The 26,992-nt window shown below is 43.6% G+C and overlaps 3 protein-coding genes across 4 annotated transcripts; 1 reads left to right on the forward strand and 2 right to left on the reverse strand.

Annotated features, from left to right (window-relative positions):
- Window positions 1-24: 24 nt before the first annotated feature.
- RBM41 (RNA binding motif protein 41) lies at window positions 25-4,930 on the reverse strand. The gene is made up of 7 exons (XM_027465193.3): window positions 4,784-4,930; window positions 4,558-4,674; window positions 4,271-4,463; window positions 3,003-3,207; window positions 1,541-1,914; window positions 948-1,095; window positions 25-624 (listed from the first exon to the last, which is right to left on the reverse strand). Exons 1-7 carry the CDS (start codon window positions 4,789-4,791, stop codon window positions 467-469), a joined length of 1,203 nt encoding a protein of 400 aa, XP_027320994.1. The 5' UTR covers window positions 4,792-4,930; the 3' UTR covers window positions 25-466.
- Window positions 4,931-5,749: 819 nt separating this feature from the next.
- On the reverse strand, window positions 5,750-16,811 carry NUP62CL (nucleoporin 62 C-terminal like). Its single transcript, XM_027465169.3, has 12 exons — window positions 16,399-16,811; window positions 15,312-15,721; window positions 14,131-14,241; window positions 13,566-13,694; window positions 12,427-12,522; window positions 11,225-11,327; window positions 10,942-11,086; window positions 10,564-10,613; window positions 10,297-10,431; window positions 9,486-9,597; window positions 8,621-8,687; window positions 5,750-5,965 (listed from the first exon to the last, which is right to left on the reverse strand). The coding sequence occupies exons 1-12, from the start codon at window positions 16,674-16,676 to the stop codon at window positions 5,874-5,876; spliced, it is 1,728 nt and encodes a 575-aa protein (XP_027320970.2). The 5' UTR covers window positions 16,677-16,811; the 3' UTR covers window positions 5,750-5,873.
- A 139-nt stretch (window positions 16,812-16,950) lies between these two features.
- DNAAF6 (dynein axonemal assembly factor 6) lies at window positions 16,951-26,750 on the forward strand. 2 transcript variants are annotated; one of them, XM_005009660.6, is made up of 7 exons: window positions 16,951-17,106; window positions 17,299-17,405; window positions 19,153-19,216; window positions 20,679-20,784; window positions 22,682-22,778; window positions 23,556-23,641; window positions 25,970-26,750. In XM_005009660.6, exons 2-7 carry the CDS (start codon window positions 17,307-17,309, stop codon window positions 26,097-26,099), a joined length of 582 nt encoding a protein of 193 aa, XP_005009717.1. In that variant the 5' UTR covers window positions 16,951-17,106; window positions 17,299-17,306; the 3' UTR covers window positions 26,100-26,750. The 2 variants fall into 2 exon arrangements, with proteins under 2 accessions (XP_005009717.1, XP_012953060.1); XM_013097606.5 differs by having other exon boundaries at window positions 16,957-17,112.
- The last annotated feature ends 242 nt before the right edge of the window (window positions 26,751-26,992 follow it).

Here is a 26,992-nt window from a genome sequence, read left to right on the forward strand (position 1 = left end):
CTTGTAAATGAGCACTCCGAATAATACCTTATAAATGCATTTATTTACATGGCTTCCCCTCCCCTTTCTCGCCACAAAAGGCAGAACACAGATGTAGAATGGGAGGAATAATCCTGCACAGCCCAAGTGTGTAGGGACGGTGACAGGGTTGTACGCAGGAGGCCCCACACAGCCCGTGCCCTCACGCAGATCCTCGTGTGCCACCAGGGCAGAGGCACGCCGTGCTGCCCCAGCACCATTCTGAGAGGCCACGTCCAGCCCCAACACCCCAAGCCATCCCTGCTGGCTGGGGCTGGGACTGAGCTGCTCCTCCCCTCCGTAATCCTAAATCCCCAGCTCTCTCCCTTCCCCGCTCTGGGATTTACAGACGGCCACATTATCTCCCAACAGTCCTTCGCTGTCCCAGTTATCACCAAGAAGCTCCCATGGTCCATGCAAGTCTACCAGGTCCCTGCTCCTCCATCCCTTACTTGGCAGGGGAGGTCTCTCCAGCAGAGGGGCAGGGGGCGGCAGCATCTGGCTCTGTCAGCTGCCCCTTGCTTTTCCCAAATTCAATCACCAGCGGCTTCCCCTGCAAAATGTACCCGTTCACCAACAGCATCGCATCCTGGGCCGACTGAATATCTGCAAGAAAAGAGCAGAATGGGCTGAGATGACACAGCAGGTTCTGACACACACGGTGCTCACACGTCATCAGTCTGCATCGTGACCCCATGCAGCTCTGGGGTCCTCCAGCTGAATAATTGCAGCAGCAAAATGCATCCCCTCTGTTTTGATGAATCCTTCCCCAGCCCAGAGAAAAGACTATGACACGATATGAAGGAAAAGGAGCAAAGTCCCCTCCAGCTCCATGGAGAGAGGACTCTGCACCAGCTGAGGGCCCTGTGTGAAGATGTGGCACCTTCAGGAGTCAGGGAAGAACCGAGAGGCAGGAGGCTGCAACTCACCAGGGAAGGTGATAAAAGCCTGACCCCGCATCCGGCCACTCAGCAGGCGGAACTGGATCAGTGGGCTGTTCTCCTTCTGGAACCGAGCGAACAACGACACAAGGTCCTTCATCGTCACCCGAGGGCCCAGGTTCTTCAAATACAGCACCTGTAACACAGAGACAGGGTCAGCTGGCCTGTGCCATGCCAACAGATGCTTTTTAACCCATCCCCAGTCTGTACACCTCAGACATACGAATTTTCAGCCACTCTGCCATCCTGTATTTATAAACCATCTGCCATATTTATAAAACGACACAAGCCCCAGCTAGCAGTTAAGCAGAGTTTAAATAAAGTCACTGCCAGTCTCCGAACGGCTCAGAGAGGGAGGGGACATTTTGTCTAGGGACACGCCAGAGCCAGGAGGGGCTAGGGGCTGCAGCACAGCTGTTTGCCAGCTGTGTAACCTCCCAGAGCCACCCCTTGGCAAGCAGGATCAAGCAAGCACCCTCCAGGCAGCAGCCATGCAGTAGCAGAGAAGTTTTTGTTTGCTGAAGCAGCTTTAGGACATGCTGGCTGGGAAGGCGAATAACTCACGGCTCATCTCCAAATACCTTGTTGGGCTCTCCAGGATGGTAGGAAGCAAACCTGGGTATGTTTCGGAGTTCTTCCTCTGACAGACGGTTCTTGCAAATCTCCTCCTCTGGGAGGAATTCCACAGGCTCTTTTATAGTCACAGGTCTTGGAGGGGACTGATGGGGCTTTGCTGCAGGAAGGCTGGGACTTTTTTCCTGGTCTGTCTGCTCTTCCTGGTCTGGAAGCGATGACTCCTCCACCACTGGATGCCATGGGGCCGGGGAAGGGAGCAAACATGGATCGCTCTTGGTTGGCTGGACTTCTTCAGGTAGCTGCTTGCTCAGCAGCTCTTGGTAAACACTGTCCAGGTGAACCATGGGGTCCTTTTCATCTGTTATCCTCCGAGTGTCATCTAATCCGCAACAGAGAAACATGGCAGTGTGACTACCCCCATCACCTGTAAAACGCAGACTGCAAGAGAGACACAGACAGGACCCCAGAACAGGCAAAATCCCATTCTGAACCAGCCCCCATGCAGGTTAATTAAATGGGAAGGGTAGCCCTAGCATGTGCTGGTGTCCCAGCTTAGGACAAACCCACAGACAGGAGCAGAACCATCACTGGTGCTGTGTGCAGTGCTCGTTTCTCCCAGAGTTGACCCTAGCAGCTTATCTGCAGCCACACTCCAGCGCATTCTCATGATTCCTTCACCACACCCTCGCTCCTCCTGCATGCACAGCCAGGATGTGCCATGCTACCTTTCTGCGCTGATACTTGGAATATAAATATTTGGTTTCTAGGGACAACATCATGTTCAACTCTCGGGCTTGAAGAAAGTCCATCCCACAGACTTAGTGCATGGAAATGAGGGGGACATCTCCCAGCCTACCAGCCTCAGCTCTGCTGCCTCTCAGTTTTGCTAACTTCCACAACACTGACACCAAAGCAGGGAGAAGGGGACAGAGGATGCTGGGTCAGCTGCACCTTATAGACCGAACACTGACCAAAGTGGTGTTTCAGGAGATAGAAGATGAAGTTTTAGGAGTTCCTCCTCATCTCATTTGTTATTTGATATTGTCTTAAAAACAAAACCCAGCAGGTTCATGCCTGTACATTTCTCCAGCTAAAGCAGACTGGAGCAGCTTTTATCAAATCTAAACAATGCCAGACTCTCCATCCAGAAAGCCAGAAGAAACCTCTGGCTCAGGGACAACACCACTGAGGTGAGAAGTGTCATGCAACGGTCAGGGCACTGGGAACCAGCTACTGGTCTCCATTTCCACCTCTGCAACTGGGCTACCAGGAAGGGCCTTTAACAAGTCACTTTTTTTCCCTGCTCTGTGGCTTTGCCTCTCTTCTACTCTTAAAAATACCCCCACCCACACAGTGCCAAAACAGAACACCTTCAGGGACAGAAAGCCAGACAGAAATATGTCAGACCCCCACACATCCATCTCTCCCTGCTGGAGCAGAGACAGGAACAGCCACAGGCACACAGACCTTGGTGGTAGAGTGCCCGGAGGAAGGAGTGGCGGTCCGTGCCCTGAAAGAGGGCGTTCTCGATCTCCATCTCCCGCCGGCTCAACTGCTTGCTGCCAGCAAACCTCTGGGGCAGCGCGAGGATGCGCTGACGCTCTTCCATCTTCTCCTGGATGGCATGGAGCCGGTCCTGCGTGGCCTCCGGGGCCGCTCCCAGCCCAGAGCCCTGGAAGACAGGCACAGCTTTGCTCAGGCACCAGACTTGCACTGCCAGAGCCCAGTGACATACCCCAAAGCCTGGAGGGGCGTTTCTACCCCCATATCAATCTCTATCAGAATCCCAAGGATACATTTTTCTGAGGCTGTAGCTGGATTTTCTTTTCTCAAATTCAGTTCACGAATTAGTGGCAGATGCTTCTGTTTAAGGTAAGAAATCAGGCTTTTCCCTCACACTGCTCACAGCCTAAAAGACCTTCCCATGGGTATCTCTCCCTCCTTGCCTGGGCCAGTACCTGCCCTACTTCCATTCACCATTTCACGGCTTCTTTGGGGCGCAAAAGGCTCTTTATATGGAGTGGCAATTCTGGGAAATCATTTGTAGCACTTTGTTTTTAAAAAAAGCTGCAATTTAGCAGCTGAAAATAACAGAAGCCTACACTTGATACCTTGCTGAGAGCTCCACAGGCAATCTGGAGTCCTCTGTCTCAGCTGATTCCTCCTTGGTGGAATCTTTTCACTCGGGGCCTCCACATACAAAGCTGCACATCTCTACTGGACTTGAGCTCTCTACATTTTCTTCTCCTCTCACGAGCTGTAGAGAACGTACTCTAATGTCACCGGTTCATGCTGTTGGAGTACTGTTTGCCATTCTATTCTTTATTTCTAAACACCCCAGAACCAATTTTATACCAAACACAACAAACTTGTAGCATTGATATTTATTTTCACTCTTAAATTACCCAGGTTTAAGTGCAGGCTCCACCATGGCTGGGTTTGCATTTCAACACCACAGCAAGAAATGGCTTCAGCTGAAGAGAGGCAAACCCACGATTACTGCAGGCAGCTTCCTGCTGAGGAGGAGGAGATGGGTGGAAGCCAAGGATCAGCCTGCTTTGCACCTTTTATTTTACCAAATTAAGAGCAAAACACTCCAGTACACCTGGCAGAATGACCCCAACAGCACCTTGTCTCCGAAGGACTTACAAAGAACCTGAGCTTTCTACAAGGGCGTAGAGAAGGGTTTTTCTGTGGGGTCAGAGAGGCCAGGTTCAGACGGAGCAGTGCCTCACCTTCCCTGCCAAACCCCGGTTCTTCCAGAGCAGGATCTCCGTGTCCGACAGCCCCAGCTCTCGGAGCGCCGCTGTCTCCTGGTCGCTCTCCTGCAACGCCTGGAACTGCGACAGGGTCAGGGCTCCCGCAGCCTCCTCCCCAAAAGGCTTGTAGAAAGCGGCGGGGGCGAAGCATCGCCGCTTCGACTTGCACCTGCAACCCCAAGAGGCAGAAGCGCCTTAGGGACCCCAATAAGGAGTCCCCACTGCTCCCCCCCCACAGGACCCCCTGCCGGGTGGGGACTCACTGCTCGATGGAGGCGGAGGTGTCCAGCTGCTGCTGCAGGAGGCTCTTCAGCTGCCTCTCCCCTTCCGTCTCCAAGTCCTCCAGGAGCACCTCATCGCTGCCCAGGCTGCTGTTGACCCTGTTGAGCAGAGGCAGCGCTCAGGGGACACCCGCACAGCGGCAGGGATCCCAAAACGCTGCCCCCCCCCCCCCTCAGGACCCGCTGTCACCCCGCCCGGCCCGCTCACCTCCGCATGGCCGCGGCTCTCGCCTCCCGTCCGGGACTACAACTCCCGGCAGCCCCCGCGAGAGGCCGTGGCGGCTGGCGGAGGGCGGGCCCGCGCGGGGGTTGCTGGGAATCGTAGTGCGGGAGGGCCGAGCGCCGCCTGGCGCCGTGGAGCGATGGCAGAGCCGAGGAGCCCCGGCCCAGAACAGGGCAAAAGCGACGATTCTAATAAAATCTGCCAAGTATTATAGTCATGTGGCTCTTCCCTTTTATTTCGGAGAATAATTATGTACGGATGATGGGGGAAGGGGAGAAAAAGTAAATATAAAGCACACCAACTGCATGCAGGCAGCATGAGGGGCAATTGGGGCTGGTCTGCTAAATTAACAATTACTCAGTTACTGCATTAGTAAATACACTACAGAATGTGCAGCTGCATTGTTATCAAATACCATTCACCATAAGTCTTCAGAGTTTTCAACATGTTCTCCTCCACCCTTGCAGCTGAACACACTCCACTACTAAATGTGGTACCATTTTTGCACTTGCACATCTAATATGTTTCAGCTTAAAGTCTCACTTACTCTGGGAACAGTTGAGGGCACAAAGAGAAAAAGCAGTTAATGCAGAAACTGTAAGAAAGGAGGCCCACTTTCAGAAGTGGGAGCAAACTCCAGTTTGTGTTTTGGGAAGCTAAAAGTCTATGAGACTCCTACAGCTTCTTATGAGAACATGGCTGTTCATTAAGCCATCTCTAAGGTTCTGAATAAATTTAATAAAGTTCTGACTGAAAATATTCAAGTTACAATTAAGTGTAGAGTTAGAGAGCTCAGTTGTGAAGTCACACAGTGCTCAAATCCCTAAGACACAGCATTTTCCTATCTAACAGTCTGCACACTGCTATAGAGAACAGCATATGCTTGGAGCACAAACTTCATGCAGGCTCTCAGAGCAGAGTTGGTGAATTCCAGAAAGACACCACAAAGAGTAGCTTTGGAATAAAAAAACTTTATTGCAACAAAAAGAAAAGCAGATCACAAGTTTAAGCTTAGGTCCTCACCAACCTCTTTCCTATGCGGCTAGTAGGTTAATATTAACAACATTTGAGACTTTCAATCAAATGTGATCCGAAAACTGCGCTCCTGCTCCTTGCGGCGGCTCTCACAAACTTTTGTCACTTCTTCCACCTTTCTCTGCAACAAGGCTGGGGGAAGAAGAAAAAGTGATCAATTCCACAATCATCCTAAAACATAACCCTGCACAGTTAAGCCTGTAGAAAGAAAAACACATTCAATTTTAACATTCATTCACTCAGATTTGACAGGAAAACACAAAGCACTGCTAACCTTCCAAGGCCTTTAAAGATCGTCCAAAAGGTATTGTGGCATTCAGGGACTAGCAAGCAGAATCTGAAAAAAACTATGACGTTGTTGCCACTTCTTGCTGAGCTAGCTTGTAGTTTCAAGGCACAGCACCAGAGAGCAGAGCAAACCCCTCCTGAACAGGAGGCAAGCTGGTCTGCAGCTTGAAAGGAAGTAATTGCTGCATAAAGGAACTTCCCCTGCCCACCTCATGCTAAACTACTTCTGAATTATGCAAATTACAGGTTAGTCAATCTGTTTGAAGTATATACATATTTTCCCGCAGGATATCACAGAGCCATAACAAGCTTTTAACTGTAAATATAGGAAAGAGTGCAATCATACAGAAGAGTTGCGATCACTTGCAGTCGCAGTACAGATAACCTGTTATATTTCCAAATCAGTGATCTGCAAATAAGCTACTGATTGACTATCAACTTCAAATGCAGGAGGCATTGCAATATACAAAAATTCTTGGCACAAGTTAGAGCGATGTTTAATTTAATTTCATGAAAGCTTATCAGAAGTTATTCAACAGGGCTACGGCATTATGTCAGTCTGTGGCTTGGAGATATTCCAGTTTAAGTTTTAATTTTGGAGCCTGCCAAACCCAGAATCTTCCAGCAACATATTAAACAACACATTGCAGTTTGTCAGTTTTCAAAAATTCACTATGCAAAAATGATCATGGCATGAAATGACAGTCTGCTTCACCATCTCAACTCAGATGTAACTAAGAAAAGAATTCCTGTTCCTCTCAGAAAAAGGAAATCTCAGAACAGGGTTTTGTCCAAATCCTCTTTTCACTGAGGCCACCTTATAGAAGGCACATCACCCTGTATCTGTGTTCAGCAAGCCCATTCATGCTCAGCTTCTGTTGCACTAACAAGTTAACATTAGTTTGATTAAAGCACCCCAGCTTCACATATGCTTGAACACGTCAGACAAGTTAATAGCTGCTGTGTACACATATGCCTAGAAAAGATCACTGGCTGTTGTGAAGACAGCCCTGAAGGCATTTCATGGGAAATAAAACTGATAAAACTGATGACATTACCTACAGCACAGATGTCTTATTTTTACAGAGTTTTGTTTGGTTTTGTTTGTTCATTTTTGATTTTAAAAAGAATTATGACATAAGAGTAGGCCTGGGAAAGATCTAAGCTACTAATTGCAAGAGCTGCTTGGAGGGTTAAGTTCAGAATTGCACCTTCGTTCCCCCCCCCCAATGTACCATTTCAGGAATTCTTCTCCTTGCCAAGAACTCCACAAAAACAGATATATTAATTTAACATTAATTTAACTGCATTTTCTTAGGCTTTTTCCTTCTTGTTTGAAGATAAACTGAAGCTGAACTGTTTCTTTAGAAAACGCACGTTTATCAGTAAAGATAATGAATTATGATTAACTGACAAGACAATTACTTTAGTATAGAATGACTGAAAAAATTATCTCCTTTCTAGTAAAGTTGAAATGAAACAGATTGCTTTTTTCAAACATTCTGTAGAGTCAGCGTTCTGGTGCCAGAGGAGCTATACCAGATTTCATGAGAAAGGCACGTCAGGAATGTGAAAGCTAGCATTTGTCTTCTAGAAGAAAGGCAAATTTAATCCAGACCTAAGCAAGCCAATAGTACTATTTAAAAAGAAATTAGCTACTAGCATGCCTCCTTTCACCCAAGAATTACAGCAGATGTGAACAGCACTGCAGTCAGACAGCCACAATTTGGTACTGGTGAGAGCTGCACTGCTTTATTCTGCAATGCCCTCCTGTGGCTGCTAACATCTGTTAAAAGCAAAGCCACAGAATTCTTGAATCCCTCACAAGGACACAGTCCCCATTAGAAAAGTTCCTTTGTTTTTTGTTTGTTTGCAGTGTTGAGCCCTGAAAGCACCATATTATATTAGTTGAGTGAATCCAAAACAAGAAATAACAGTAACTATGCTATCAAGTTTTCACTTGAGAGCGCATTTTCTGCTCTACATTAATTCTCAAGTGATTGATGTTTTGACATTTCCACACTATTACTCCAGTTACCATGCCTGCAGATAAACACATGCAGAACAGTCCTGCCTTGATTTGGCTTTTCCAGAGTTCAGAGGGGAATGCTGCTAACACTAACCTCCCCTACCTCCACCCCCCTCAAAACAAGCATTTTATTATTTCTAGGGGAAATCCAGGAACATTTCAGAAGTTGAAATATTTAACCTCATTTTGGTGGAACAAAGGATATGGTATTTCAAGTCCTCTGCTTTGCATTGATGCATTTCCAATAGCACTTTTTATAAAATACCAGCTGTTATCACAAATTACTTTTCAGCAGAGGCCCTCAGGGCACATCAAGAGAATTCAAGCAGAGAAGGGACAATGTAATTGAAGCCAAGGAGGAGAAGATTCCTCAGTGATCTTCAGGAACTCACTTATATCCAAGGTACACTTGCATACACACTACACGCTTCGTATTTACATTTCCCTAAAGCTGAAAAATGGACTCTCACCTGAGTTCTGGTCAATCCACTGCAGTGAATCCATGTGTGCATTCAAAATTTTACAGATCTGCTGAAGCTGAACAGAAAGAGAGGGTGAGAGCTATTTGTTACAGTACATTAAAACTAACAGCAGTAAAAGACAGCCTTCCTGTCCCCATCTTCGGAGTACCAAAGTAATATTTCTCATACATGCAATTCCACTAATACAGCAGTCATTTTTGCTGTGCAGCAACTGTGCTAGTTTGCTTCTCCTTGACATCAAGAAAACAGATTTAGAGTATATGCCTGTGGCTTAGTTTTAGCCAAATTCAGCCACAACATTAATCTTCATCTTTAGATGGATGAAGTAAAAAAAAAAAAAAAAAAAAAAAACTCAGTCTGAACCACCAAATGGAAATTTTTACTGAAAAAAATTTCGTAGTAAAGAGATGCAAGGAGTAACAAGATCAATTTAATACATATCAGGAAGCTAGCAATTTCAATCTTGTACAAAAGTAGTACAGGAAGAGTTCAACAGCTGCTGCATCTCATACAAAATGGTGGAGCAGGTAGCAAAAATAGAAGTCAAGAAAGGTCTTGGAAACTAGTTATCTAGGCAATAATTACAGCAGAAGGGGAGAAAAATTCACACCAGAGTGAGATACTTTGAAAGCTACTAACATAGTCGCAGACTAAGTGTGCAAGCCACTCTGGCTTGCATTATGTTATAATGCAAGTCTTACCAGAAGTGAATGAATTGAAAGATAAAACAAAATACTTTTTCTAGCTCAAAACTAAAAGCAGAGTATCCATGAGCAAGCAAATGAAGAGTTAGCACTGTTTAAGTATCCCATGACTCTTTTCCAGCATGAAAAAAAATAAAGCCTGGATTTACCGGATCGCTGGTGTCTGCTGGGCCTCCTGATGTATTCAAGTGCTCAATGATGTCCTTGAGATCTTGTGCCATACGCTTCAACTGAGCATCTATGTTTTCAGCCAACTTATAGCTGCGAAATGCACGGGAACCAAGGTCAGAACATTTAAAGTGTACTCATTTAAAGTGTACTTCAGCAGAGCTACGACCGATCACACTAACTTCAGTCAATCAGAACTAGCATTCGTGCCTCTTAACCAGGGCATGACAGATATGGGAAGAGCACCACAATAGGCATTTTATTATGCAGATTAAGTAACTCCTAATGTCTTTCACTCTATAAGCCATATGGAAACAGGCAAGGCAAGACTGCTGAGCTCTTTCTGGAAGGTTCAGTCAGAATTGAACCACCTGTCCAGATTTTTTTTGAGATTCTTATCTCTTGAACAAAACACTTCTTTAATTACCCTGCTAAAATTCAACACTTATGTTTAGAAGAAAGCTTGAGCTGCACATAGTGCATTCTGTTCTCATCACTTTTATCACTGAGTGATCATTAATTTTTAGAGATTATGCCTAAATTAGAAACCTTTCCCCAGACAGCTGATTAGAACAACATCCAACAAAGCTCTTTTCATGCTCATTAAGAGACTTCCAATTGCAATTCTCGTATTTCTAATGCGTAAAATGTAAGTTGCCATGCGTAAAACTGGATTACATATTTGAAAAAGGCCATTGATAGTTATGTATTATCATGCATCCCAATTATACTTGATTGATCATCATCATATTAGTCTGTTTCAGCACATGTTCAAACAGATTTTTGTCTTACGTCCTCTCCCGTTCTTCATCTGCATGCTGCAAATAGATAGTCCCACTCTGTTCCTTCACAGACTCCTCCAGAGGGGTCAACAAGTCTTCAAGCTCTTTCTGCTGAGACAGAATGAAGTCTAGCTCCTGATCCAATCTGAAAAGAGAAAGACCTACAATTTAAAACAGGCTTAGAGGCTATATACATTCTAGAACTTCCACACAATGCAAAGTGATGCAAAAAAAAAAAAAAAGAAAGAAAAATCATCCCAAGGGTTCAGTTTCTCACCTCTTCTGATCAAGCTTCACTTTCTCTACTTCTCTGTGTAATGAAGTAATCTGTAAGCAGAAGACAATTATACCAGGAATACTCAAAAAGTAATCTCATAAAAAGAAAACGAGTGAAAGTGAGAAAGCCATTATAAAAACCATCTACTAGAAAAGCAAAACAGTTGCACAGATGTTTACAGACGAAAATTTACTAATGGAGTTTCGGCTATAAAGAAGACTAGAATACACATGGTGAGTTTTTCAAAAGCATCCAGATATAATTTACATGTATCTTTTTAAAAGCAGAAAGTCTTACCAGAGGGCTTGCTGCATCTGTGGCACAATGCCTTTAAAAATCTAAGCAAGCAAAATGAGTTCAGACTGGCTATCACCTTACCTTCTCTCCATTCTCTATCAGTGTCCGATCCCAGGCATTAACTTGTGTAGCTTGGTGAAGAAAGTGTTTCTCTTGATCTTCCAGTTCTAGACTCCACTTATTTATCAAACTCTCAAGCTGGGCATAAGTCATCACTGGAGGTGCACTGAGGAAGCATAAGACAGTACAGAATATAAGATCAAAAAAATCCAAGGGTGATAATACCTGTTCCCCTTCCCCCACCAGCTACCAGCATTAATACTGACTCTTGCTCCAGTCAGGGAATAGTCGTAATAAAACTCACCTGGTTGTGGTGGTGGTTATAGCAGTTGTAGAAGTCACAGCTCCAATGGCACCCGTTGTAGTTAATGGCTTAAGATTCAAAGCAAAACTAGAAGCAGAAGTGCCTGAAAGAAGAGATTCAGGTCAAACAACAGAAGACATTGAGTATGTAGCAACTGAGAACAGACCCAATTCAATTCTAATGCAGTGCTTTATGAGCTCAAATGTCCCTTTAACAAAAAGCAAATCCTGGATGTGTCAAGAAGGAAGTGAAGGACATCTTGACACAGTTAACAGTATTGGACTGTAAATACCCGACTGCTAGATCTGGTCAAAAATGAAGAGCTGACAATCTGCACTTAACCTGTGCATGATTCAAAGAAACACAGCATAGCCAACACCCCTCTCAATCTGTGTTTCAATATTAGATCTAAAATCTGTCAGCACATCCAGTTGCTGCCCTGAACCACTGCTGCTATAGTGAGCTTTGCAGAAGATTGATTTCTGTTTTTACAAAGAAAAGGAGCATCTATCAGATGATGCTGTCATGCAGACATACAACACTTCAGGTATTGATCTAGACTCTTCAGTCACTCCAGAAACAAGCTTTGGAAATGCCATGAGCTGAGCAGCATCCATATTGTTGCAGTGAACACTGACAGGTAACTGCATCCCAAAAAGGATGCTCAGTCCTGAATCCTAACTCTGTGCAGCACTGCAGATCTTCACATGAGTGTCAACATTCAGATGCAGCACTCAGCACCACATTTTTGAGAAGAAAAGCTAGTGAAATCCTGTGCTTCTAAACTTAAAACGCAGAAAAAACAGCTTAAGAGGGTGGAATCAAAACATAAAACATTTCTCCCTAACCTTCCCCACAAATCTTTGGCCTCTCCCTTCCCTTCTATCCCAAACAGGGAAATCTAAAGCAATTTTGCATCTATGCGGACAGGCTATAGGACTAGCAGCTAATCTACTTACTCCAGACTAGAACATCAAAGCCCTAAAGGCCTTCACTCACACCCTGCTGTGGACAGACTCTCAAGAAGCCATAAGTAACTGTGGACTTGTGGAAAAAGGGGGATCACAGAAAGAAATACTGTATTACTTTCAGTCACTGGACACTACAAATTAGCACTGCTGTGCTGCTACACTAGCCTTTAGGCTACTCCTAGGAGGAAGTCATGGTTCCTTTCTCTTAGTCTTTTACCAGCATCTACTTACTTGTGGCTGTGCTTGTTGCTGCAGCTGTTGTTCCAGGAGCTTTTAAGCCAAATCCAGAAGTTCCAAGACCAGTTGTACCAGTGGAAGGGGCACCAACTGTAAACAGAAGACAACATTAAGAGTTTGCATGTCCCATTAAATACAATTCCCCTTTGAAAAACCACCCTGCCTGCCCACCCACCCTCACTGGGTCTTCTGTTTGCATTAGCCATGATCACTGTTTATGTGGAGGCTCATACAGACACCATGTGAAAAGAGGCAGGTGAAAGTCAAAAAAAATAACCAGTGCTTTGTTGTTCTGATGATATAGAAAACGACTAGCTCAGCTGTCAAACTACAATTCCTTCTCTTACTTCGAATTATCTGACATTTAACTCAAACTACAAGTGATTAATTAAAAATAATGACTAATAAAACTTCCGAAGCTCCCTGGGAGCATCTACTAAGTTTTCACAGATGGGTGTAAGGCAGTATTATTACATGGAAAAGTTGTGTTAACTCTGGTAAACATTAACATTTGCTGTAGTTCGTCTCCATAATCAAAGGAAACCGAAGTGTTAACATGTCTTTGCAGGCTGAGAAAGGAAGCTGTTAGGACTCATTTTCAACTTCAGCTACTGCCTTGAAGCTGTCATAAAACAGACATTATTTCCTGCCAAAAATAATTTTGCAAGAGGAAACAAGTCAATTATTACCAGAGGAACTTGTACATGTACAGCCGTATGGATACAGTGCATTTTTACCACACTGCACCTCCACTGTCACAGACCACTGTTCTTTAAGTATGAGCACCTACTACCAGAGTCAAAGGCAGATGTAACCAGATTCAAGGCACTGGTCTGGGAAAACAGCAGCATCACCAGAAAGCTCAGCTGTGGTGACATTATGCAGACAAAAATTCACATACAAAATTCCCACTTGCTGCTTTGCCCACTGAATCTAAAGAGTACTTTATTTTGTACAAAGTTTTCTGTGCCTTGCTACTGAAGAAATTTTGCTACAATTTAGAGGGAAGGCACCAAGCAGCAAGAAGAGCTTTGTGCCATATTATCTCAGCAACTGATGCTTCACTACAGACAGCACCAACCACGCTACTCAATTATTCCCCCAACACACCAGATCTGCATGTTGTGACTCACGTGAGAGGCCTGTGGTGGTAGATGAGGTTGGTGCTGAAGAACTCGCTATAGATGCAAACAAAGTAGGGCCCGTTGAACCAAGAAGGGAAGCTGTGGTGGTAGCCGCTGTTGTAGAAGCTGTGGATGTTACTACAAACAGAAAAAGTGGAGATCTTGAACAAGCAGAGCCCTTTGGGGTTTCACACATTTCAGAAGAACAACATGATGAATGGGACACAAATCTGCCTAATTAAACCATCCTTTGCATGGGTACAAGAGAATTTGAAATTATTTTTCCTGTATTCTGCTTCAACTCTTTTCCAATGTACCCTTTAAACTTGTGGTTCCCTTCCATTACGCTCCAGAAAGATGTGCAGAACAGAATGTTGAATGTGACATAATACAGAATACATCCCACTAATCAAGTTTTATAACTACATTTAACGAGCTTTCACAGAGCACTGATGCCATTGCAAACTCACAAGCAGTTCCAGCCCACCTCCAGACTCCAGTTTAGAAAACTATACCCAGAAGGGCAACAGATTTCACTGAGTTTGAGTAATCATTTCCTAAAATCTATTCCTACCTCCAAGTTTGTTTCCAAAGGGCAGAGTGGGTCCCTGGCTGGTCGTAGCAGTCAGTGTTGCCGTGGGTGCACTAGTGGCTGTTGTTGAAGTCAAGGATCCGAAGCTTAGACCTGAACAAAACACAGGATACATAGAAAAGGAAAGATGAATCTTTACTACAGAGAAACTGATTGCAGTATTGAAGGCAGCAGAAGGAACAGTTTAAGTAAAACATTAAATATTAATGTAACAAATACTCTGCATTATCCAGCAAATGAAGTAGAGCTACAAAGATTACTTAAAAGGCTTTAACAAATGATTTAATGAAGATGAACATCATCCTCACCCACATCTTCCTTTGGAGGCCTGAACTATCACCAAGTAAATCAAACACTGCAGATTGAATTTCTGCCAATTTTACAGAAGCAAACAGGCTCATGCACACCCTGCAGCTCTCCTTCCCCACTGCTTCAAGCCCTTTCCCTCGCATTAGGAAAGCCACCTAAACATTTTTTTAAAAGGCTGGCACCTCTACGCACCCTTTTAATATTATTTCAGCCTCACCTTTTGTGGAAGGATTTTTGAAACAGCAAAGATCCCACGGCTTGCTGCAGCTGAACAAACCAAGCTACCAGGACAACTATGAGAAGTTCCCATGACAGTTTTCCCACATCGCCCGACTAAGGAATTTAGAAAAATATTGTTGCCAGCAGCTGGCTTCAAGGACAAAGCCTACGTGACTGCTAATCACAAGGGGGTTGTTTTCTTGCAGGTGGGGTTGTTTTTGTGCAGTTGTTTGTCTGAGTGCTTTTGACCAATAATGTTGTGTGAGACACTATCCGACCCTGTTAAGTTTACTATAAAAGTCAGGCTATTCGGGTAATAAAGGCAGCAGCATGATCTGACCATACTAGTGTCTGTCGTGTTTTCAGCCATTCTTCCTGCAATAACCTTTCAAACCCATCACATAAGCAATACCTGTAACACACCACTCAGCTTAGAAGCCTGTATCCGTGGCACTCAAGCCCTACCCACGACAGCCCTGACACATTGTCAAAGCCAGACCAAGGTGCCATTCTGAGCAACTCCTCCATACAGACTCTTTGCTAGCCACACTGTTAGCCAAGTGGCAAGCTCATTAGCCCACTTATACATACAAACTCTGCCAAAAACAGCTCGTGTTTCAAGCCCAGGCACTCACCTGAGGACTGCGTCCCTAGGCTGAAGGGGGCTGCAGGCTGGGCTGTGGTTCCTAAGGTGGCCGCAGTGGTGGCCGCGGCAGCAGGCGCTGCTCCGAAGGTCAACCCCGTGGGCGCTGCTTGCAGAGTCGCGGTGCTCGCAGCGCCAATGTTGAAGCCGGTTGTTCCCGCCTGGGTCGTGGTACCACTAGCGAAAGTAAAGCCTCCAGTCATCCCAGACTGAGTGGTGGTGGTCGTCGTGGTGGTGGCGGTGGTGGCAGCAGCAGCAGCTCCGAACACGAAGCCAGCAGGGGCTGCTGCTTGACTCGAGGGTGTGCTGGTTGGTGCAGAGCTACCAAACCCAAACCCCCCTGTGATTCCAGTAGCCTGAGTTGTGCTGCTGCTTCCAAAGTTTAATTTGGGTGCATTTCCCCTACAAAAGAAAAAAAAAAAAAGAGTAGTGAGTCAGCCTGTTTAAGACATGCATCCAGCAAATACTGAGTCAACTTTCTTACGGACCATTTGCCAACAAAACAACAGAAAACGTCTTTGAAAACAACAGGCACTCCACCAGGATCGTATTTCTGTTTTGACAAAGACTGCATTATAAGTCCTGTCATCTGCAGTACCGTTAATCTCCTTATATTGACAACCCCTTAATTACTTCTGCCTATCAGTATGCTGTAAGGCATTTACAGCGGTGTAATAAAGCTGTTTATTCTCTCAGCTTATAAGCATCCTTTCCACTTCCTCCACACAAGCCTATTCTTTTAATTACGCATCACAACTAACCCTCATTTGAGCTCCCTGCCCATCGCTACGACATAGCGGGTTTCCAAAACAGTAAATCTGAAGAAACATTTCAAAGCTTGGCAGTCATTTCTACGGAGAAAACAGCCCCACCTGAGCAAGGGGGGGCTCTCAGGTGTTTTACAGTAAGAGCTGAAGCCTTTTTTCCCCACAACCACCAAGGACTGAGCGGCAGGGTTTATTACAGAACGAGCAGCTCTTCAAGCCTGCTCCGGGCACTGGTACTGACAAGCAGCAGGCTTGCGGTAAGCTCGGCGGAGCCTGGAGCAGAACAGGGGGCCCGCAGGGAGGGTGGCTCACCCCAGCGGGAACACGCTGGCTGCCGGCGTGGCGGCGGCAGGCGTCCCGAAGCTGAAGCCGGCGGGCTGCGCGGTGGTGGCGGGCGTGCTGAAGGAGAAGAGCGCCGCGGGCTGGCTGCTGGCGGGCGTCTGCGCCGCGCTGCCGAAGCTGAAGCCCCCCGCCGGGGCGGGCGTGAAGGAGAAGCCGGCGGCCGTCGTGGTGGTGGCGGTCTTCGGCGTGCCGAACGTGAAGCCGCCGCCTCCGCCGGCCGAGGCCGAGCCGAAGCTGAACTGGTTCATGGCGGAGCGGCCCGGCGGACCCTGAGGGCCCGGCCTGGCGAGAGGGCCCCGCGGCCTCCCCCGGCCCCGTCACGGAGCCCACCTGCAGCACCCACCGGCCGCCACACCGCGCCGCGCGCACTGATGACGCAATCAGCGCATGCGCCCGGTGGCATTCAAGCCCTGCTCCCGCCCCCTCGCCCAGCCTCCCAATCGCCGCCCAGCTTTTCACCGCCTTTATTGTTTATTGGCTAAGCTCGCTGTCGCTCCTCAATCGCCGCGCCGGATTGGCTGGCTGGAAGAGGCGGAAGGGGAGCGGAGCGCGGTTGCTATGGCAACGGGGACGCGGGGCGCGGTGCAGGCCCAGAGCTCGGCCCGGGCCCTGCGCTCCGCAGCCAGAGAGCCTTTGGGGGCAAAAACTGCAGTTTGGGTCCATTATAAAAAAAATCAGGTCCTTGTAAGCATGTATTGACACACGCAATACTTAAATCAAGAGCGATACCCCTAGAACATACGCCCCTGAGGAGTGACAATAAATAGTCATATAAATAATAAATATTACATAATAAACATAACAAATAAAAGGAGTGAGAATAAAGCGCTGCCCCTTCTGTCCCCGCCCCTTGTTTTTCTCTGCCTACAGCAGCGGCTATGGACTTGGACAGCCTCTCCTCAGCCTCGTCCCTGCAGGCCCTCGCCAAACTGCTCAGCGATGCGCCTGGCGATGATGATGATGACGACGAGCAAGGGGTGAGTCCAGCATAAGAACTGGTGCTTCTTCTACCTGCTGCACTGCAGCCGATCCTTGTTAGCTAGGGAGGTGCAAATCTCTTTTTTTTTTTTTTTTTTTTCTTAATCCCAGTGTGAGTAAAAACAAATTAAAGCCTTATAAGGCTTTGGAGCAACTGAAGCAAACAGGAGATATTTTTAACGTAATAAGCTCTTGAAGGAAGATGCTGTCCCATATGAGGAATATGAGGAGAGCCTGTGACCAGAGAATGGGATGTTCACTTTTTTCATCCTAAAGGAAATGAGAACACATAATTAAGAGAGCTACAGATACTTCGATTTCCACTTACTTTTCCCTGAAGTTTGTTAGAGGTGAAGGCAATTACAGTCAGGATTTCATATGCAGAAAAGAAGAAGTTGCTGCTCAACTTCTGCATAAAGAGTAAAACATCCAGAGGCACCTGAATACATTAAATCTGTATCAGACATCCAAGAACTGTAGAGATAACTGATCATTGAAGCACAGTAGATATTTTGGAGATGATAGAATATGGTAGAGTGAGTAACCATACTAAGATGAAAGATCTGAATGGTTAATGAGAGAAATATCTCTCTGTTCTTTTTTATTAGTTCACCTCAGGAATAAAAGAAAATAACATTTTTTGGAAAAATGTCTCTTTCTCCTGCAATATACAACTGCTCCTTTTATCTAGGCATGTAGGCTCCTTTTATCTAGGCTGGGGAGAAGTACCTAGGTCTGTCATGCTCAGGGAAGACCACAGGTACTACCAATCACAATGTGCAAGGCCTCAGGGAAAGCTCAAAACTTTGGCAAGTCTGAGGATTTTCAACAAGTTGCATAGCGACATGGCTAACAAAAATTGGCAAAAGTCTTTGTGCTCCTCTGTGGCATCAGTTCTTCCAGGAGCCAGCTGGCTGACCCAGCAGTTGTGTGCTAGTAGTGGCAATGGGACTATCTGGGGGAAAAGAGATGAATCTCTTGAAGTTTCTTTCAGTACATGATAGATGTGGTCCATCAAATTCTAGCTACACTTCTCTTTAATGCTTGATTTCTAAAGCCAGCATTACTGCTGTACATCTTTGCAGTAAACATCCTCATTTTAAAAGAATTTGTTTACATCTTATTAATAAAATGAATGACACTTCAGAGGCAGAAATGGAAAATTGCCACAAGTGATGTCAATTAAGTCTGAGTCAATCTGGGTAATTTGAAATCTTTATTTTGATTTAATTTAATGTTCTGTGCATATGAGGCACTTTTTATCAAACCAAGGAACTTCTCTATATATAGAAATGCCTCACATTGGCCTATTAACACTAAATTGATTCATAATTAGAGGAAAATGTTGTTGCCTCATATGATCTCTACTGTTAAAAGGAATCTAAATGCTATGATGGGATTTGCATGTAGCCCCCTTGCTTTCACTCAATATTTTCATGGCAGGCAAAGCAAGACAATTTTGTCAAAATGCCATAGAAGCAAATGCTCCAGAAGCACATCTGGCTTTAATGCTACTTTTGGGAGTCCTGTCTAAACCCATTTAGTTATCAAAGCTCCTCTCTGCAAAGAGAGAGCATGTAAGCAAACATGTTCAGTTATTCAGGCTTGAAACTGGGGGAATTCTTTTTGTTCTAGCAGTGATTTACTTGACCTCAGATAATGTTATACTTACTGACATAGATACTCATTGTTGCGGGGCTGCTGTCTATGAAAATTAATTGGAGTTTAATCTGGCTCTTTTTGCAGCCACGCTGTTCTGTTAGTGCTATGACTCCTGGTAGCATTGGACCAGTAAAGAAAGAGACCTGTGGTAAGAAGGAGTGTTTGTATGCCTTAGCGTTCAGTTGTGTGTTAGCAGACTGTAACAGCTGCAGTAAATTACCACAAATAGTTTGCTTCAATAAGTGGGTGGACCTTTGAGATGGAAATAGCACCACATTTTGATTGCACTAAAATTCTCATTTTCCTGAAAACTTAACCACAAAGCATACAAAGAGCAGCAGAAAGGGTAACTCTGGAGGGTACCAGCCTCAAGGGGTGATAACAAACCAAGTAGAGAACGCAGCCTGGTCATGGGCTGGGAAGGGGGAGTCATAACGGAGCAGCAAAAGGCTCCAAATAAGTACTCTCACAGAATTGTTATTGCTTACTTACAGCAACCACGGAAGATGGACTTTTAGTACTCATCCTAAAGGATCTTCATGGGGCAAACTGCATGAAACTGAGTCTGTGCTTGTAGTATTAAAGAGTTATGAAATATACCATGAAACACAGACATGTTGTTACCCCCAAAAGTTTCACAACCCTATTTAGACAAAATGTGAGATGAAAAATAAGCTTTGTTCAGGGCTACCCTCAACAAACCAAAAGCTGTTTTTCAGTTTTTTCCTTACTGTACCTTGTTCTTTGTCTTGAAACCCAGTTCAACTAAACTCACTATCTGACTCCAGGTGTTCTGGCATCCTATAGAAAGACAAACTCACAGACAATGCAAAAAAATGCCTTGAGGGTTCATAAATTTGTATCAACACCTTGAAATGTACTCAGGAAAGAAAAGAAGTCAAGTCCAGTCTTAGCAAAGTTAATGTGAAGTTCTTCCTGAAGCTTACAGTGTCACATAATTGGGCAGTTAAACCTATAAGACAGTTTAAGAAGAACCAGGATGAAATTAACAGGAAAGGAACTGTTGTAAATACAACAGATTGTTTTTTCTTGGAATCCAGAAATAACCAGAGATTTTACTATAAAATCCTCCAGGTTGCAGATTTACCAGCTAACTAGAAAATATATTTTCAATTGTAGAATAGGTATAAACCATGTTATCCTTCCCATGGACTTTCATGAGTCTTCAGTACCTTATCTGTGCTGTGCTCAATAGTTAATGGGAAGAACTGGATTTATATGTGAGGAAGAGATCCTTTTGTAAATGACTCTGCTCACTTAAAATCTCACATCAGGGACATGGGGAAAGATTAATACTTCATACTTCTACACGTTTTGAAGGACTAGATATTTCATGCCTGATAGGACAATTTCCTTGACATAGAGGTTGAGTAAAGGAGATTTAAGGGAATAAAATAGAAAACATCCTCCCTTTGTAAATTCTGATTCATATCATATCGAGGGGAAGAAGATTGTAATAATTAATTATAATGTGTTTTTTTTTGATACAAAGATTTTTCTTAAGTCTAGAAAAATGAAAGTTTGCTGAAAACCTAGAGAAACAGACATTCCATAAAACATGACAGTGTGATTTTTCTCATCACTTACAGGTACTTCTGAAGTGAAATCTGAAAACAGGAAAACTATTTGGAATACAGAGGAGGTCCCAGAAGGATCTGAATTTGATGATATCTGGGATCCAAGAGAACAGCCAGAGTAAGTCAGCTGAGGCTTTTACATAGGGTTTACATGGGTTTTACATAGTTTTATTGGAAATATGAGTTAACGTCAATGTGAGTGAAAAATAGCAGTCTGAAAAGCTAGTCATGAAAGGGCAAGGGAATGATATCAGTGTTTCAACTAAAGCAACAAGGGAGGAGGGATTTTAACTTCTCCCTTGGAAGCCTTCTGATCGCATAACAGAAATGTAGAGTTGGTTTTTGCTGTCATAAGATTATTTGCAGTGTCAGATACTTGTACCAAATGGGATTAGGAGGGGAAGGAGACCAGCAAAGTGATTTACTAGCATTGAAACACGCCAAGTTTGTGTGAAATACCTGGCTCTTCCTGCTGCAACTGAAATATATTCATTTTTCATTCTCAAATTCATAAAGTACTCAAACTCATGTTTATATTTCAAATAATTAAACTCTTCAGAGACAAATACTACAGTAGGAAGGAAGGCTACATGCAGGCAGTTTTAAACTTTTCAAAATCTTGTTATTCAATCATAGTCTGTCAAGGGACAGCCTAAAACCAGTCTTTTCCTTTGGTCATAGAAATACAATGTTTTTGAAATAGATCAAGAGGCAAGATATGCTGTAGTTTGTAGAGGTCAAAAAGCCTTCAGGGTCAAGTAATTCACAAAGAAGACTTTGAATTTATAATCATTGTGTTCTGATGCACTATACCGGAGTTTGAGATGTCAGAACAGATGCACCAAAATCCATGAAGCTGCATATTGTACACCAGATTGTAGTCCAGAATCATCACTTTTCTCTGCACATAAGTCATGCCATTATTTTTTCAATTTCCTGATATAAAAACTGGACTGAGCCCAGTCTGAAGTTAGGCTCAGCATTTCCAAAAATGGTTTGGCATTCAGCTGCATCCTTACATACTGTTGTGTGCTTGTTCTTGAAACTATTACCTGTGAGGTACAGAACATGTTTTCTTTGTGTGGGGACAAAACAGAGGCTTTTCTCATGCTATTTTTGACCTTCCCCTCCCTGATGGGTGAAGTGTGGTCTTTCTCTAGCCTCAAGTAATTGTCCTGCATTGCGCAGATGAGAAGAGGATATAAATCTTTGTAATAGTTCATCAAATTAAATCATGGAAAAAGGCCCAAAAGGAACACAGATGGTTAGAGGTGCATCCAGAGCGGTTAGACAGATTTCTCATTGACTTAGGAATTATTATATATGCACATGAACACTGGAGATGTGAAAAAGACTTTCCATACACTTTTTCCAACAGCTTTGAGCAGTGTCTCCATTTATTTTGCTCAATTTAGCAGGAGTAATATGTTCTAAATACATTCTTTTAGTTTGCATTTCCTCATTCATTAAATATCAAGTGGAAGGGAACATGTGATTCTAGATTTTGTAGGGTTCTAAATTAAACAAATTGATTTTGAGGGGAAGAAAATCGATGTTGGCCAAATGCAAAGCAATTAAAATTATACAAGATAACAGTGGTGTTCTCGGGCTGCAAGAATAGGCTGAATGACAGAACAGAACACGTGTAATTGTGACAGCATCCTTTTCAAAGCCTTTTTCTTGAGAGTTTTTTGGTTTTTGACTAGTTGATAAGTATCATTTTCACTTGGAATGCATTTTCTCTTCCACGATCCTGCAAAGGCTGGTTAGTTAAATAGAGACAGTAAAGTGACTACCTTGAAAGATGGAGTGAATGTTCTTCATGTGTCTTGTAGCTAACTCAGTCATGTCTCTGGACAGAATTCCAGTACAGTTGGCTTGAAGACCTGAAGGGAGACAGAAAAGTAGGAGGGAATGTGATAAGGATATCAGCACTCATACAAAGGTTTATGGTCCCCTGAGAAATACAATCTCCTTTGTTTTCCTGGTATTAGGCAGCTACTTCTCTTTTTCAGGTATGAGATTTTATTCAAACAGCAGGTGGGAACAGAAGATGTCTTCTTTGGGATGAGTAGGAAAGACCCTTCCACAGCCTGCTGTGAAGATATGGTGGTGAGTTAAACCTGTATCTCCCATCCTTTCCTCGTGCCCTTTCTCTGAAGACTTATCTTCAATCTGTCCTTCTTGAGAGAGAGTATATAAACACCAAGGTGTATGGCTGTCTTTGGCTTCCTGTAGGATTTTCTTAGTTATCTAAGCATCTGTAGATATTTACATTTGCTAACCTGAGGAACTTGTGTATATCTATCTCCTCAAGGACCTAGTGTATCCAGGAGAATCTGTGCTAAAATGTGTGCCACACAGACTTGAGGGAAATGAAAGTAACTCTAAAACGAGTTTTCATCATGGACACAATTTTGGGGTGGAGAGGGACTGAGAGTTTTCATCTGTCTGCATTTATTACCGTGTGTGAGTTAGCACAATGCTATAGTAATGACAGTTTTTAAAGTTACAGGGAACAGATTCTGTCCCATTATTATATGATCAAAGACTTCCCTGCTTTCTAAACCTCATGACAGGTATAACTGCTGTGCAATTTTTCTAGCTGAAGCAAGCTGTCCTTGGAATACACAAATCCAGGGGCTTTTGGTGGGTAAAGAATACCTGCCAAGTATACTATCATCCCCGGATTTTGTAGAAAATTAAGGTATCAGCACACATCACTAAGCTATTGTAAACAATTATCGTTTTGTCATATTTTCTCTAATACATATTACCTACTCAGAATGTCGCTCTGACACTAGCATCAAATGTTTGTGGAGATGGTGTATTTTATGGCTTGTAGGTCTATATTTCTAATCACAGTTTTACCTCTGCCTGTCATTTCAGATTAAAATCAAGCTGCCAGAGACAAAGGTCTCAGACATCACATTAGATATCCAGGACAAGGTTCTTGACCTTCGAACTCCCCAAAAGTAAGTGAAACGTAATTGATGGAAGTACAAGCAATATATTATTTCAAAGAAAGTTTAACCAAGCCTCCAAGAGAATGCTGGAAATCAAAGTTAAAGACAATGATGGGATTATTAATTACAAAGAAGAAATAAACAACTATATTTCACCCTTATTTCTATAGTTTGCTAGCTTTAAATCTGTGATACTATTCAAGCAAAAATAGTTTTAAAACAGATTTTTGGTTATCTAAGCACTAGGGCTTCAAGGGCCCAAAATGTCTGGCAAAAAAACTGCCCAGTCTTTAAGGACTTCTTGGAAATTCACTTTTTAAATACTAATTTGTACAAATGAACAACTGAAGGAGCTCAAAAATGTACAGACACTTTCAGGTGTTGAAACTCTGCAGATAACTAGGCATGGATGCAGACATGGAAATGGTACGAGGTTTCCCTGAAGAGATTCCCTTTGAGTTTGTTACAGGGCTAGCTATTTCAAAACTATGAAGATAATGAACTGACTGACTTATACGCAGGCTTCTCACAATCTTCCTCCATATTTCCCTCTGTGCAATTGCGCTGCCTGAGGTGCACAGGTAATTGCCATGTCTGTTCTGCTCTAAGTTCTTCACAATAAAGTGTTTTCGTAAGAAAGCTTGACCCTCTACCTGCACCTTTCAGCACTGAATGGGATGTGGGAAGATTCAAATGTGAATAGCATCCTGCAAATCAATTCAAGGTGTGCACCATAGATTAAGGCCAAAATAACTTCTCTCCCTAGTGAACTAACTTCAGAAAAGTCACTTTTCTCACAGACAAAACCAGCCTGAATCGGTTACCCCTTGCACGAATTTAACCTGAAGATGCAACAGTACTAAAAGAATGTTTGAAAGTTCTGGCTCTGAAACAGGTAAAGCAGGAGGAATAATTGTCCAGCTAATAACTAGCATGACCTGTAGGTAATAAAAGAGGTAGCTTAATGCACTACTGCAGATGTAGGAAAGCTTCAGCTTCCGTTTTCTTTTGCAGTTCTGTCTTTTTGGTGAGTCAGATCTGCCATTATCTTAGTATCCAGCTGTCACAAGCCTAGCAAATCAAAGTTTGTTGTAAATCTAATGGTTGCTTGGGTACAGCCTGAGCCAGTGCTGCTTTTGTAAATTTAAGTGCAAATCTTCTCAGTATGAAAGAAACAAATAAGATTTCAAGTTCTCCACACCAAAAAACATTGTGATCTCACAGATGTATGGAAAAGCTCAAAGGAATTGTTTCCAACTCTGTAGTCCTGGGGTTGATTCTAAGCCCAGCTGATTTTAAGAACTTTTCCAAATTATAACAACTTGTTGCCTTCAGTAGGTGGGATGCAAAGATGTTTGGAATGTGCTGCTTTCATCCATGGCTGCTATTACACAGACAAAAAGGTCTGGAAGAGTCAACATGATTTTAAACCCCAGTTTGAAGTAACCCCTATCCACACTACCGTGTTGTCTTGTGGGGCTTCATAGTGCTTGGTTAGGCAAATTTCTTTATTCTAAAGTCTCCTTGGTTCTCTTTGCACTGTCAAATCAGTGGAAGTCCAAGACTGGCCAATCATTCATACCATTAATTGATAAGCCTGTGATACAGAGGAAAGAGTCCAGATTCTGCGTGAGCAAGTAAGCTTGAATTATTATTAGAGTTGAAGGAGTCCAGACCTAGACATCCTCACGGGGAGATAAACCAGAAGTATTGTCTGACGTTCCAGGAATGTCTGCCATAGCAAGGGAATGTCAAATAGCTCCTGAGTCAAATATCTAACCTTTGTGTAGTACAGGCCTGAGCCAAAGGTAGGGGATCACTTCAATGTAGGTTACAAAAAAGAATTTCGGCAGCTTTACAACTGTAAGTTCACTCTTGTAAATGTGTTTTTCAGTGTAGATATATCTTTTGTGGAACTGGACTGTCCAGAATCTCCAGCTGTGCTAGTTATTTCTTATAAGACAAGCTCCTAAAGACGCTTTCAGGCTTTAGGCATTATTCAGATTTTTACCACCAGGAGAGCATAATCAATGCAGCTCTTTGTCTGCATTTAAAATGCAGCATCATGTATAAGCAAGAACAGTGGAGAGAGCTCACAATCCATCATTGGAAGCTGTTGTCGTAGCCACAGAGAAAAGAAAGGAAGCGTTGGAAATATTCCAGGGCCTGTATAGCTGTGCATCAAGTATTGCAGGTACTCCACAATCTATCATGAGAAGCATATACTGAATGGACTTTCCTTGGTATACTGATTGGTGAATTGCAAGAGGAACTTTCAATGTCATCTTAATTGCTCACATAGTTCAGAACATTAAAACTCAGTGTCCTCTTTTACAGGAAGCTGCTGCTGCATCTCCCTTGCCCCGTAGACAGCAAGAATGGTAAAGCTCGTTTCTTGTCGGAGGAGGAGATCTTGGAAGTCACCTTGAGGATGACAAGAGAGTTTGATTTCATCAATTTTGCCTGACGGATAGAGAAGTGGAGAAAGTTTTCAAACAGTAATCTCTAAATTTGAAGTCTTCTCAAAATCTAAGTAGTCCTGAAATAGGAGATTGTTCCCTGTGAACAGTCCAAGGGGAACATCCTTGGATAAATTCAGTAGGTCAGAAGGAAAAAAGACTTATTTATACCACCCATAGGTTCTGTAAGCTGGGGCTGTCTGGCTCTTGCACTGATCTGGTTAGTACCCTGCTTCCTTCAGTCTGTTACAGGCTCTGTGAATTAGAAGATAGATTACAAATTCTGTAAGCCAGGGAAAGTATTTTTTTTGTTATGGCTGGTAAGTAGCACAAGGATGCTCTGGTCAATGACTCTGGTTCTTAGTTACTGTTAGAAGACTTGCAAGTGAAATTTGTTTGGCCTCCAGTACTGGCAGTGGGACCAGTTCAGAAACCCCTCTTAGATATTTGGTGAGAAAATCAAAGCTCTTCAGGGATCCACATCCACACCTCGAAGGCTTCTTTACCCTGGCAGAACAAGGTAACCAACTACAACTGTATTGCTGAACAACTTGGCTCTTTTGAACAATTTTTGACAATGTATGGTTCGAGGTCATCTATTCACCTGCTGCCCCTCCAGCTGTTCTTATGATTTCTATTAATAAAAGAATGTGCTCTAATGAACTGTTCCAGTTACCTTTCACTCTGCCTTCTCTGCATTGTGTCCTGAGAGACTTCCTAAACGTGGAATGAGAGGAACTTTGCATAACAAAGTACCACTATCTTAAAGGGCAGAAGTGCACAGGAGCTTTTCTTTTGCCCTTCAGGTCTAATCTAGAGCAACAGAGATGGGTAACCATGATGTTACCAGCTTCTGGGCAAATACATTCACTTAACATTGTTAGTCATGCAGCAAGCAAAG

This window comes from Anas platyrhynchos, chromosome 10, assembly GCF_047663525.1.
Source record: "Anas platyrhynchos isolate ZD024472 breed Pekin duck chromosome 10, IASCAAS_PekinDuck_T2T, whole genome shotgun sequence".
NCBI lineage: Eukaryota > Metazoa > Chordata > Aves > Anseriformes > Anatidae > Anas > Anas platyrhynchos.

What these genes read in the sequence shown, in the direction of transcription:
- RBM41 (XM_027465193.3), bottom strand. An exon ending in ACCTCCGCCTCCATCGAGCA is followed by an intron (nt 4,464 to 4,557) that starts GTGAGTCCCCAC and finishes TTGGGGTTGCAG; the next exon opens with GTGCAAGTCGAAGCGGCGAT. An exon ending in CCGGGCACTCTACCACCAAG is followed by an intron (nt 1,915 to 3,002) that starts GTCTGTGTGCCT and finishes GTTGCGGATTAG; the next exon opens with ATGACACTCGGAGGATAACA.
- NUP62CL (XM_027465169.3), bottom strand. Translation starts at nt 16,676, where the DNA reads ATGAACCAGTTCAGCTTCGGCTCGGCCTCGGCCGGCGGAGGCGGCGGC. An exon ending in CCTAGGGACGCAGTCCTCAG is followed by an intron (nt 14,242 to 15,311) that starts GTGAGTGCCTGG and finishes TGTTTTGTTCAG; the next exon opens with GTCTAAGCTTCGGATCCTTG. An exon ending in TACCACCACAGGCCTCTCAC is followed by an intron (nt 12,523 to 13,565) that starts GTGAGTCACAAC and finishes TTCTGTTTACAG; the next exon opens with TTGGTGCCCCTTCCACTGGT.
- DNAAF6 (XM_005009660.6), top strand. Translation starts at nt 17,307, where the DNA reads ATGGACTTGGACAGCCTCTCCTCAGCCTCGTCCCTGCAGGCCCTCGCC. An exon ending in GATCCAAGAGAACAGCCAGA is followed by an intron (nt 20,785 to 22,681) that starts GTAAGTCAGCTG and finishes TCTCTTTTTCAG; the next exon opens with GTATGAGATTTTATTCAAAC. An exon ending in CCTGCTGTGAAGATATGGTG is followed by an intron (nt 22,779 to 23,555) that starts GTGAGTTAAACC and finishes CTGTCATTTCAG; the next exon opens with ATTAAAATCAAGCTGCCAGA.